Source organism: Malus domestica, chromosome 04 (genome assembly GCF_042453785.1).
Source record: "Malus domestica chromosome 04, GDT2T_hap1".
Lineage (NCBI taxonomy): Eukaryota > Viridiplantae > Streptophyta > Magnoliopsida > Rosales > Rosaceae > Malus > Malus domestica.
Window position 1 is genome coordinate 26,846,162 of NC_091664.1, and position 13,421 is coordinate 26,859,582.

The following is a 13,421-nucleotide window of genomic DNA, read 5'->3' on the forward strand; positions in this document are numbered from 1 at the left end:
AAGCTATGGATTGAGATATAATGTTGGAAGCATAGGGATTGGTATGATGTAGTGAAATGTGATTTGACTTGTGCATTGGAAATGGTTGTGACATGTGATTGAAATGCATATTGAATTGCTTGGGAGATGTGAGGTCTAGTAATGGACCGATAACCCATTGTGATGGGGATTTGTTGCTTGATATAGTTTCGTTTCGTTGAGTCTTTGTGAATTGAGTAACTTGAATCATGTCTTATTCTTTCGAGCCATTGTTATGCTTCCTGGACTTCTGTTCAGTTCTGTTAAGTAGTCCGGAACTGAGTTCTGATTGGATTCCGTTGAGTGATGGTCCAGAATCCCTTCTACTTCGCAATTCCGTTGAGTGATGGTCCGGAATCGTATTCTGATTGGATTCCGTTGAGTGATGGTCCGGAATCGTATCCTGATTGGATTCCGTTGAGTGATGGTCCAGAATTCCCTTTGGTGCCTTGATTCTGTTAGGTGGTCCAAAATTCCCTTTTTTAGAGATGCAGTCTTCGGTCGAGCTGTGGTGCTCTAGCCCGCATTTTGACGTTTTGTATGTGTTATTGATGATGTGATGGTTGGCATTATTGATGGATGTGATTATGGAATGATGTTGGTTATGGTAATTATGATTAGGCTCGTTGAACTTTATGACTAGTGAATATGATTGTGCTCCGTCGTTTGTCCCTTGTAATGTTGCATGTTATGCATTGTGATTTATTGTTGAGACATAGCTATTTAATTGATGAATATTCGAGTGTAGTGAAATGACGAACTACGAATGACTTGATCCCTAATGAGTGTACGTAGGTAGTCTAACGAGGAGGTTAGATGTAGCCATAAAGTATACGAAAAACTACTATGCGATTCGATTCTCGAGTTGTGCTTTGTACATATCCTGGAGGCGGGGTATGTTAGAGATACGGGTATTGGTGTCGTCACGTGTCGATCCTGAACGTATGTTGGGATCGGGGTGCGACAATATATCAAGACCTCAATCAGGCTCCATTGGACGAGATTTGTCGCCTATTAAAGAAAAACTTCGAGAAGCAAGAAAACTCATTGAGAAGTGCTATAGAAAATTTTTCGATGTGAGTAGCAATCTTGAAAAAGAAAGGCAAGAGGCCAGAGGGCAATTTTTTGCTCCAGCCACAATCAAAATTCGGCCCAAGAAGATTGTCAAGATGGTCGAAGAAAAACCTAGGCCACTTTTTTTTTCGGTCAAGACTGAAAGTGTGGTAGGCCTAGAAGAAAAGTTTCAAGTTTCTAAGTCAAAAATCGACTCAGTAAATGATTCGTCTGAGTAGTGTTCCAATGACAAACAAGACCAATACACGGCTTCAGACCATAAAACTACATCAATTGATATGGTAATTGGAGACATGGTCTTAGAAGCCGAAACCATGACAGTCGATATGGTTATTGGTGATAAGGCCAATATAGAGAAATCATGTTCGGCTAAGTTGTTCAAGTTAAAAGTCGAAATTGGTGAAATTATTATGCTCGTGGGGCTTAATAATTTTTCAGCACATTCAACGGCTGAGAATCAAGAATTTTTCGTCAAGTCAAAGGTATTTGGAGATGATTCTTTATTCGGTTTAGATCGAAATCAAATTGAAAACGTCAATACCAAAATATCTCGGCTTGGAATAAAGCACCGTTGGCCTCCTCCTTATGGATTGGCCATTTTTATTTCCGTTTGCTAAAAAAAAAAAGGTAGTGATATAAATAAATTATTTTCTCAACCATTTGGCTTTTCAGTCGATACGTAAGAAAATAAGGGGGCAACAAGCATCCTAGTTATGGGGTCGATGCGGTAACCTATATCTATTTAGAGGAATCTCAAGAGCTTACAAATGGATTAGTGTTTATATATCGCACTGTTCGTTGTGTTGTATCTTTGCTCAATGCAGAAACCTAGACATTCTCGACATTGGATGTTGTGAGGTGATCCACCATGGGAATTTGCTATCAGTGGGTTTCAAAAGCACTTTGTGGCTTTTTTCCAACACATCCATTCAGTAGCATCGCGACAGTTAAAATTATATTTTTAACCTCGCCGAGGGTGAGTATATATAAAATGCTGCTTGTTGAGACATGATACTCGGTGCGGAAGAGAATTTTTGTTTGCTTGGTTGAAATCCTTTATGAAGGATCTACTAACCTATATATATTTCTTGCGGGCCCGAAGCCAACACAGATGTGAAATGAAAAAAAAAAAAGCATTATTAATGACAGACAAAGAATGTCTGCCCTCCCACTTCCTGTGTCATCCCGTGTCCTTCTGTTTATGTGGTCACGGTTAAACCACGTCAACATTTTATTTACTATTCATTTTTATCTTATTATCTCTATAAAAAACAATATAAAATGTTGACGTGGCTTAACTATGACCACACAAAACAGGAGGGCACCGAAAATAGGAGGGCAGACAATCCTTGTCCATTAATGACAGCTCTTCGACTGGTGTACTGGTGTATTCGGCAGGTGTATAGTCACACGACTGGTGTACTTTCCGACTCGGCCAGACTACTAGTGAAATTAGTGCAGCAGCAATTTTTGTGTGTCGAACTGATCGGTGGTGGCTCGAGATGAAATTGGAGTAATTTAACTGTCATTTTGTAGTCGAGAATTCAGCTAGTTATTGATGTGACTTCAACTGGCTGTGGAGACACTTCAAGCAGTTTGTTTTGTTGGTTCTCGGCAGTTACAACTTAGTTTTTTAGCACGATGGTGCTGAAATGAAAATAATGCTAGTGAGATAGAAGGCACTAGGCTGGGACCCCACAATGAGGATGGAGGCATAGAAAATGACCCACTTTTGGTGGCCATTCTGTGCACTGTGACCGGCAATTACGTATGGCCGTGAAGCATGCCACCTTGCCCAAGAATATTAGACCAAGTCCAAGAGCATTAAAACTCCTGAAGCTGTAAACAAAAACCCAGAGTTGCTTTCCGCCGAGTGATGGTTATTCAGTGATGGTTTTGATGTTGTTTCCTCAGCCATATGTTTTTGCAGTCATTCAAAGATATTCGGTCGTTGGTCTATTGTTTTGCTCCTTAATTCGAGGAGTTCATTTGATGATTTCTTCAGTTTGACGAATCATTTCGATCCACGCCATATCATGTTCGACAGCCTTGACACCATTTCACCCATGCTAGCTTGGTGGGGATATTTGGTAAAAGACATGGTTTATCCAAATTTCGTCAACAACATCAAAAATTGCTTTTGGACTGAAAGCTTCGACCAAGGATTTGGGATACTGCACCATAGATTTTGGTTCATGGAGAGACCAAGTATGCGTTTTGCCGAATGAATATGTATTCGGTGGAGTTATTTGGCAGCTGCAGAAGTTCAAATGCAAGCGTAAATTTCCTTAACCATTCGACTTACAAGCTGAAGCTCAAGGAAATTAGGGGCTGTGTTTGAACTCAAATTTATATCATCGGCCCGTGCAATCAAGGCCGTTGAAATGAGCATAGCTTCTAATCGTCGGATGAAAAAGTAAAGAAAATTTTGTTATTGTTAAAGGATAATATTATGGTTTTTATCATAATAATTATCTTTTAATATGAATTATGTTGACATATTCTTAAACGGGATAGATAAGATGTAAATTATATTTCCAAGCTAGAGTTCAAATAGACTTTAGGATTCTTGTTATCGGATTGGAGCAGCATGGTACACTAAGATGAGGTTTGAATATTCAAGATGCATGGTTTTGGGATAATGATGAAGTCAAGATAATGATGCATATTGGAATGTCATTGGTGCATGAGAATTTGGACGACAGAGTTCCACGTAAACTGCGATTTAGGCATTTAAATATTAAAACCAATCTTTGGATTAGATGTGCTCTGCAAAGATGAGAGGAGCACGGCATTGACTCAAGAAATCTTGATTTTGACTAAGGCTGAGGGATATTATCAAGGTAGTTCTGTTGATGAGATAAGGAGTCTAAGTGGGCTAAGCTTCAGATAAGATGTGATAAGCCTAGATAGGCTTTTATTTTGTTTGAAAAGTCACGAACAGTAATCTGAAGGATATGTTTTGGCCTTTAACACGAATCAATTTCAGTTCCGCAAGTTAGAACCTAAAGGTCGAGACGTGCTTTTTCCTCAGCCGCAATCGCAAGATAGAGAAGTCAGCAGCGCGCTCAACACAACATCAACATATTTTACTCTCTAGCCAAGCTCGGCCATCGAGTTGGCACGCTTCGCACATAACCGAATGACGTAGCTAACTCATTAGTTACTCGACCTGCATGCCACTAAGCTTGGTAGTTTTAAGGGTCAACAATACCATATCTAATTTTTTTTTTTTTTAAGAGACTAGCTGATGGCTTTACCACTATAGTCCATCTTTCGAAAGCAGATTCATAGAGGCATTTCAAACTCTCATTAGCTACCGTCTTGTGATTCATCAACGCCGGGCTTTTCAGACTCATAGAGGCATTTCGGGAGCAAACAGTTGTGGCGCATTTAGTTAAGAGTATCACTCTTTCTTTTTAAGGTTTAATATTCTATTCTTGGTGAGTTGAGTCACCAGCTTTAGAGTTCTGCCACAAAGATCCAAATTAAACAGAGCAGAAGGTAATAGCTACAGAAGAACATAATCTGTTAGCATGTTAATCAGATTCCAAGGAAAAAAGATAGCTGATTCATGCATACATTTTCAATGGGAAGTGAGAACGGATCATCATGAGGTGGAGCTGAACCTCCTGCAGTTACTGAAAACAAAATTCGAGTTAGAATCTATTAGGTGGCAAGTAAAAAGGATAGACAAACCTTAGAAGGCATTACATTAACAGGCCTTTTGATTGTTCATTGTTGTGGACGACACTGGCTTGTTCGTTGTTGTGAACCACACTGGCTTGTTCATCGTTGTGAACGACACTGGCTTGTTCATCGTTGGGAACGGCACTGACATTTTTGGTTTCATTTTCAGCTTTATGTGAAATAGCTTCACATGAAATATTGTTTAGTATATCCTGGCACAAAACAAATAACAGTAGAGAAATCAATCAGGTCGTTGAAGACTTGAGATGCCTGAATCACATAACTCAAATTTATGATGATTTTTGTATCATATCCTCCAACCTGACACAGATTCGAAAATTCGAAAAAGAAAAATAAAACAGATCAACACCAAGAATGTAGGATACAGAAAACAATTCCAAATTAACAAAACAAAGTTCTACTTCACCATATATTAATTTACTTAAGTATTATTATTGAATATTTAATCCTGTGAAGCAAGTGGTCCTTTACTACAGCGTGGAAATGTGTTGAATTCTTGCATGACGGTGTGAGTTTAATGACCACTACAGCGTGAAAATGTGTTGAATTCTTGCATGACGGTGTGAGTTTAAATTTCGTCCGTAGCTAATCTAACAAAATTTATCGTTTGATAAAATAAAAAAAAGGGTAAAAATCAACCAAAAATATTTGTGACCACGATCAGATCCGTTTTGACAGTCGGAACATCTCTGAAATGTCCTACATAAATTTTTAATCGCAAATCCGATTACAAAGCGTGAGTGTTAGCTCAAACTTCAGTAAAACTTCAACCGTTGAGTTTTCAAACAATCTTTTTCCTGGAAGCAAAGTAGTTGCGGCCGTCCAACAACCAAACTAATTCAACCGTTTTGGTGTATTTCGGGAAAAGAAGCCAAGTCATATAGATATAGCTACCAAATTCAGAAGTTGATCAAAAGTGAAGAAAAAAAATGTTGGTCGCAGAAAAGAGCCTTGTCTTTGAAATACATGTCTGAAGATTCAACGACGCCGGATAACTTCACGTTCCCGTTGAGGGTCAGGGTTTTGAACACTGTTCTTCCTAGGGCTGCGGTTGCAGCGTTCGGGTTGGGATTCATCGATGCGGGATACAGTGGAGACTGGTCTTGGATTGGAGCCGTCTCAAAAGAGAGTGGGGAGTTGTTCAAGGTTGCATTTCTAGTTGTTCCCTTATGTTTGTTTCTCATTTTTTTCTTTCTCCAAAGAAGTTGAGGATTGAATTTTTAAGATGGGATTGTGTATATGTGTATAGTTAGAAGTGTGGAATGAAATGATTCTCTGAATTTCAATGCTGCCAAAAGTGCTTTTATTAGAACAACATTGAAATTTTATTAAATTCAAGTGCTTTTTTAAAATATAGTTCGAAGTATTTCTTATCCCAAGTACTTTTAAGTTTTTCTACCTTGAAGAGAGACTTTTTATAGGGAGCAATTCTGCTAATAAGGCTACAAGTGTAAACATGTCGAATTTTCTATTATATATTCAAATGATTTATTTAAGTGCTTTCTAAAAAGGCACTCAGGTGCTCCTTCTCCAACCGCACTTAATTTTAAGTATTTATGCCAAATGTGGTCACTAGTTAGAAATGTTATCGATTGTCAGAAAGCACGTTTAAAGAAGTCTTGCATCAAATCCAAAAGAACTGAGAAACAATGTAAAAATATTACATGCCTATTTGTCAGTTGAAATCAAGAACGCTACGTTGCACTCCATAATTACAATTGATACAGAAAATTACAATTACGAAAGAAATTAATTAACACAAAACTCCGTTGCACCCCATAATTACTACTTGGGTTCGATTTTCGCTGAAACAGCGTATCCACCGCTGTAATCAAAGGAGCCGGTGCTGTCATTGATTTCCTTTTTCGGCAAGCCATCGTTGTAGGGATGTTTCGGAGCACCTTTTGATGCTGCAAACTCTGTGGCTGATGAAGATGCTGATGTTGAGTTTGTGTTCATCCCATCGTTCTGCAGAATGGTTTCGATAGCCTTCACAACTTCACTCATCGTGGGACGATCTGCAGCTGATTCTTCAACGCATTGCATGGCTAGCTCCAAGAACCTCCCAAACCCAATAAGAGTTCCTGAGTTTCGAATGTTTCGATCTATTAACTCCCTCAAACCGTAATGCTCTTCGTCATTCTTGTTCATCACCAATCGTACCTCGCGGACAATGTATTTTCCCTTCTCAATTGGCTGCCTAGCAGTTATCAGTTCAAGCATAACGACTCCAAAGCTGTATACATCGCTCTTCTCGGTCAATTGTTGAGTCATGTAGTACTCAGGATCCAGATAGCCCTGAAAGTACAGACAGTAACTTACAATACAAGAAATGTTGAAACTGGAAAACACGATTTTCCTGCTTAGTGCTTACCCTAGCAGATCACATTTAGGTAGTTATAAATGATAACATTCGAAATGCTTAATTGTAAACTTACCATTGTTCCTTTGACCTGAGTCGAGACATGTCCTTTTCCGCTGTCATTGACCAGCTTCGAGAGGCCAAAATCTGCAACCTTCGCCGTTAAATGTTCATCTAATAGAATATTGGTGGACTTCACATCTCTGTGAATTATAGGAGGATTTGCAAGCTCATGTAGGTAAGCCAGTCCTCTTGCCGAGCCAAGAGTGATTCGGAGTCTCCTCTTCCAATCGAGGTGAATACCAGATCTCCCTGCAACTCATATTAAAACAAAGCTTATCATTACATGTTAAATCAATGGTACTAAATGAAGCACTTAAAACTAAAAATATGAAATAGCGAAAAGTAAAATCTAGAACTGACCTGACAAGCCTTCCCTAAGTGTTCCATTAGGCATAAACTCGTAAACCAGCATCTGCTCTCCTTGTTCGAAGCAGAATCCCAAAAGACCAACGACATTTTTGTGATGAACGCGAGAGAGCAACTCAATTTCAGTCTTGAACTCGAGGCCTCCCTGCATTGATCCTTGCTGAGCTCTTTTGATTGCTATCACTTGTCCATCAGAAAGCATGCCCCTGTAAACCTATGGATAGCCAACCGAAAAGTATAGAAAAAAAAATCTTTTAGCTTCTAACACAATTTCATAGATGTTACTGAATGAGTTGTATATATACCTTCCCGTAGCCGCCAGATCCTATCTCATTACTGTCAGAGAAATTATTGGTGCACTTCTTAAGCTCATCATACGAAAACCATCTTGCTCCCTTTAACTGTGGTGCACCGCCACTATCATTTCCGCTTGGCACCCAAGAAGCTGGAAGATAGAGCAGAGTAATGAATATAAGCTGAACAGTATCTAGTATTAGTGACAGAATTTCAGTCTAGAAATTATCCACAACCGGAATGATTACTTACCAAAAGGTCTGCTTAAACCAATGGCTCTTTCTGCACGTTTCTTTTGCCTAATGGCGTAAATTCCTACTACCACGAGGCCCACAACAAGAACGAGACAACTAACTGATATCCCGACAATAACACCAGTGCTCATAGAGCTTTTATGCGTGTCTGAAACAATTCGGGTTTTTTACTCAGTTTAATTGATCTTCTAATGCAGTGAAAGTGTATATGAACACTGTGATTTAAAATTACCTGGGAAATTATATTGAGCTGCAATAAAAATGAAGGGTCCAAACTCCTTTGGCGGCTTGTAAGTCTGATTGCTCATATCAAAACCAATCCTGATAATCTCAGACCTATTAAAATATGTTCCTGTGGGTGGAAAGAAAGCCACATGTACTTTAAGATGGTCATCTATGTCGAAGAAAGGGTTATCAAGTGACACTGAACCGGGAGTGAGGTCAAGTTTCTCCCATAGGCTCCTTTCTAGGGATTGATACAGAGTCACATTTTCCAAATCGCTGAAAGAGGGCGCTCGGAAGTCCAGTGTTCCTTCAAAAGGATATCCACATTGACAACTCTGAGGGCTTGGCTGCTGACCCCCGGGGCATGTAATGGATGGACAAGCCATGCTAGTAGCATACGTTTTTGTATTTGATTGTGGAGGCTGACAGAACGGACTCGAGCTAGATTCATTGCAGAATGGGTTCCCAACAAGTCTGCAATATGTAAAAGTCACAACTAAGAAAGATTTTCCCATGAAAATACAGAACATCATAGAAAATTAAGATTGAGGCCCGTGAACTGTCTTACATTAATGTATGTTTGTACTCATAACCCAGTGTTATTTTCTGAATCTTATTGTTCTGCAGATCAACAAGCGTCAGTTGCGGACTGATTGTATCACCCATGTTAAATGTGTCGTTAAACGCATTGTTTTTCATTTTCCTGTCGAGTCACAGAAAAGATGAATGGCCAGTTTACTGAAATTGCAAGACGTAGATGAATTATTCCATTATTCTCCTCATACTTACACTTGCTGCAATGACGGTATGCTGAACATCTTTTCTGGCACAGTCCCTTGAAGTGCTACATTTTCTAAAACGCTGGCATCATAACAGTAAATAATTTCAAAATGATATCACAATAAATTTTTCACTGTCCTTTTCCAAGACTCATCAATATATACCAAGACATCTTCATGTAACCTCCATCAGACTTACATAGTGGTGAGCGAGGGCAGGGTTGAGATCCAACGCGGAGCTTCTGATGGATCAAACGAGTTGTTACTAAGGTCTCTGAAGTAAAATCATTAGGATTTATCAGTAAAACACAAGAACAACCCGGAAAATTGAAACTGCAAACAGCTCCATGCCATGTACTCACACATAATTGAGGGCATTCAATCCAGTTAGGTCGGGTAAAGAGCCGTTCAAATTGTTGTACGCGAAATTTCTGGAAGAGAATATAAAAACCGTGTAATAGCTGATTAACCATCACTAAGGTTATAGTAAAAACACACCGAAGTATTTTCTTGGAGAGTTTGTACTCACAATTCACTGAGATATATTAGGTTGGAGATATCTGAGGATACTGGTCCCGTCAGAGCATTTCTATCAAGCCGACTGTTACAGAAAAGAACGGTTTTAGTCTAATAAGTGTCGAGAAGCAGGTAGGCTTAAATGTGGAAGAAAAAGAAAAATCAAGATGGCTTTTTACTCACAGAACCTCGAGAGTCTGAACGGAAAATATTGTTGATGGAATAGTCCCATTGAATCTATTTCCATCAAACAATCTGCAAATAAAGAATGACAAGCAGTTTAAGTATAGAACATAAACTGATAGATAGGATCCGGACAAATTAGAAACTGATCGTTTGGATCAACTTACATATGGATCAGTGTCATCTTGGAGCTGAAAAGTCTGGGTGGAATGGTACCTGAAAGCTGGTTCTGGTTCAAATGGCTGCAAATTCATATAATCTGTTTAATGTTTACGAATAAGCAGTGGCATAATCCTTACTAGAATTTCATTTTCTTTTCAGAATGGAGAGAGTTTCAAAACGGAAAATACTCACAAATGTTTAGCCTGAAACAGTTGGTCTAAGCCGGGGGTAGTGCCGCTCGAAACTGGGAGAGGTCCAGTCAACTGATTGTCTGCCAGGTCCAGCCAATAGAGGTTGGAGAGATTACCCAAAGAAGCAGGTATACTACCGGTGAAGTTATTCGTATTCAAAGCCCTGAGAAAAACCAAAGTTATATGAACTTGGGAAAAGAAAAACATCATATTGGTTTGCACTAACAGTATGAATAATTAGTCCAATTCTTACAAGAAGGTTAGCTTTCCAAGTTTCCCCAATTCACTTGGAATAATTCCACTGAAGCTGCAACCAGCTAGGATCCTAAAAGATGGAAACAGTCTCGTATAATTATCCGATATAAAAACTCATGTTCCATAAAGTTCAAAAGGTGCAGATGTGAAAAATTGCTTGGTAAATTGTTCTTACAGGATGTTTAGATTGCTCAGATCCCCTAATCGTGGAGAGAGAGAACCGGTGAGGCCTTTGTTGAATGAAAGATCCCTGCAATGTTATCGTTTCAGCTTCGTTACAAAAAGAATTCCACCCCTAATCAAGATTGAGCTAAACAAAATAACTGACACTGCGAAAATAAACATGTTTTATGCATATTTTTATAATTAGACATCAAATTTGTTGTGTGTTGCTCAGTTCATAATATACTGCAAACATAATGCTGGTACGAAAGGAGGAACAATCACACTCACAAGGATCTCAACTCAGAGAGCCCCACGAAGTCGCCTTCAATTTTCCCTTCCACGTTCATTCCTGATAATCCCCTGTACAGTGAACATCAGAAGAGGTTCTGGTTCAAAATCCGATTAAGAAAGCAAGCGAGAATGCTCGTAATTACAACGATCACATCAGAATTCGAAGATGAACAACACTCACAATGCAGTCACCCTCGAACCGCTGCAAGTGATGCCTTCCCAGCGCCCCCCACATGGATCGTTTGACTTGTCCCAGCTGGGTGGAACATTGTTCCATGTCTGCCTCAAGGATTGGAGTGCACTAGCTGGATCAACACACTTATAAATCAATCAACTACCCTTAATAGGAACAATGAGGGTTTAGAACCAAATTTAACCAAAACTTCAAAATAATTCACATTAGACCGAAATTCAACGGACTAATCGCTATGTACACACACGAAAGAATCTACACCGAGGATGCATAATACTGGTATCCCAAAAGTAGAAACTACACAAAACCCAATTTTCCCATGAATTAAGGGATCAATATATATAGACCAAAAGTAGAAACTACACAAAACCCAATTTTCCCATGAATTAAGAGATCAATATATATATCAATATATATATATATATATAAGACTATACATACCATCATCTTGGTGTGTAGAAGAAGAGATCACATGAATTCCAGAGAAGCAGAAAGCCAGAAAGAGCAGCAGCAGCCGCATGGTTGCCTTGGGAAATTTGTGTGTGAATCTTTGAGGCCGATCAGCTAGTAAGCAGAAGCCAAAATGCACATTTGTACAAAATTTTACTTCCTCGAAATGTCAAAAAAGCACTTTTCAAACATATCTTCTTCCACTACATACCAACTACTACACCACTTGGATGGTTGGAATTTTATTTAATGAAGAAAATTAAGAGTCCCACGCATGCATGTACATGCTAAATCTCCATTTTCCCACCAAGCAACCAAAAAAGCGCTTTTTTTTTTGGAAGCTCTGCTTATTTCTGAGCTGAAGATGGATTTCCTGAGTTGGGTTCTTTCAACTGTCTCCAACAAAAATACCCTGCAGGCTACAATATCTAGAGAGAGAGAGAGAGAGAGAGAAAGGTTTAGGGCTGGCTTTTTTCAGCTTCTTTTAAATGATTAAGCCTTGTCTTAGAAGCCGAAGCAATTTGATTAAGAGGACTTTAAAGAAAAGCATCGGTACTGTTTATTTTAACGAAAAATCATATTTTGATATTAAAAAATCAATCTTAGTACTATTCACTTTACCATTTATTTTGTCCTTATCATTAAAACTCAAGGTTTTCAAGTCATTTTCATTAGTTTTCCTTTTAATTAAACCCACCAACCAAAGGAGGCAGATTGTTTGCCTGTTTCCTATGCGATCACAGTTAAGTTATGTCAAAATTTTATATTCTTATTATTTGTTGTCTTATTATCACTATAAAAAAATTAATATAAAATATTGAGGTGGCTTAACCGTGACCTCATAAAATAGGAAGGGATGAGATGGACATCCAAACAGGAGAGCAGACAACATACCTCCCCAACGAAAATCAAAATTTCTTTCCAGTTAGTCCAGAACCAAAAACAACCATCATCCTCATCAGTCTCTGTCGTAATCATAGTCCATTAGCATATAATTATATTAAATTAAATTAATTAAATAAAGTGATTAAATTAATTAAATAAAGTGGGAGGTTTTACCGTTTCCTCCGCCCGCCGGCGCAATTTGAGAGGACAAAACTCATAATACAAATACAGTGAAGGCAACAATATGAACAAGCAAAGCAGGTATCTTTTGAATAATATATGACCAAAAGGGTCTCTCAATTAAATTATGAAAATTAATTCAGATTACAACTTGCAAATTAAATTTAAATTTAATTAAGATTACAACTTGCAAATTAAACTATGCGATTCAATGTCCACAGTTGGGCTTTAGGTGGAGGTGGGTCCCAAAACGCTGACATGAAATTCAAGGCGGCGGGCTCCTTTTACTTCGGCTGGGGACCGATTCCTGGTCTCCTCCATTTTCGTGTTGAATGAAATAATGAACACTGTTTGGTCGTTTTCTAAGGAAATATCTAACGTGTTCGGAACTAATCAAAATTAAATAACGATATATCGGTCACATAATAAGGACATAACAATCAAATATCCATAATCAACAGTTGTAATTTAAAAAAGTAATCAGTTTGACCAATTAAAATTAATAGACAATACATGTAGTTATTCTTCCTTCGTCAAACATGACATGATATAATTTTGTCGTATTATTACCGGAATTGTTCATTCTTTTTATCATCATCTAACAATCATCTCTACAAAAATTCATTCATTTGGACACTATTTATATATGCCAAACCAACCAGCAGTCATGATACAAGTAACATCTTTATTATGAAGCATCAATTTGTGTGATTCATATGAATGACTAAAGGGTTTCTAAATCAAATAATTTTTTTAAAGAAAAACTAATAAAAATAGCTTGAAAACTTTGAGTTTTAATCAAAA

General features: G+C 38.2%; 1 protein-coding gene across 1 annotated transcript; it reads right to left on the reverse strand.

The window, feature by feature from the left end:
- Positions 1 to 6,410: 6,410 nt before the first annotated feature.
- On the reverse strand, positions 6,411 to 12,078 carry LOC114824422 (leucine-rich repeat receptor protein kinase HPCA1-like). Its single transcript, XM_070820747.1, has 19 exons — positions 11,544 to 12,078; positions 11,091 to 11,214; positions 10,907 to 10,978; positions 10,629 to 10,703; positions 10,452 to 10,523; positions 10,200 to 10,361; positions 10,013 to 10,087; positions 9,846 to 9,917; positions 9,676 to 9,747; positions 9,509 to 9,577; positions 9,346 to 9,420; positions 9,157 to 9,228; positions 8,936 to 9,070; positions 8,375 to 8,841; positions 8,141 to 8,290; positions 7,900 to 8,039; positions 7,589 to 7,808; positions 7,242 to 7,477; positions 6,411 to 7,101 (listed from the first exon to the last, which is right to left on the reverse strand). The coding sequence occupies exons 1-19, from the start codon at positions 11,620 to 11,622 to the stop codon at positions 6,589 to 6,591; spliced, it is 2,880 nt and encodes a 959-aa protein (XP_070676848.1). The 5' UTR covers positions 11,623 to 12,078; the 3' UTR covers positions 6,411 to 6,588.
- Between the last annotated feature and the right edge of the window lie 1,343 nt (positions 12,079 to 13,421).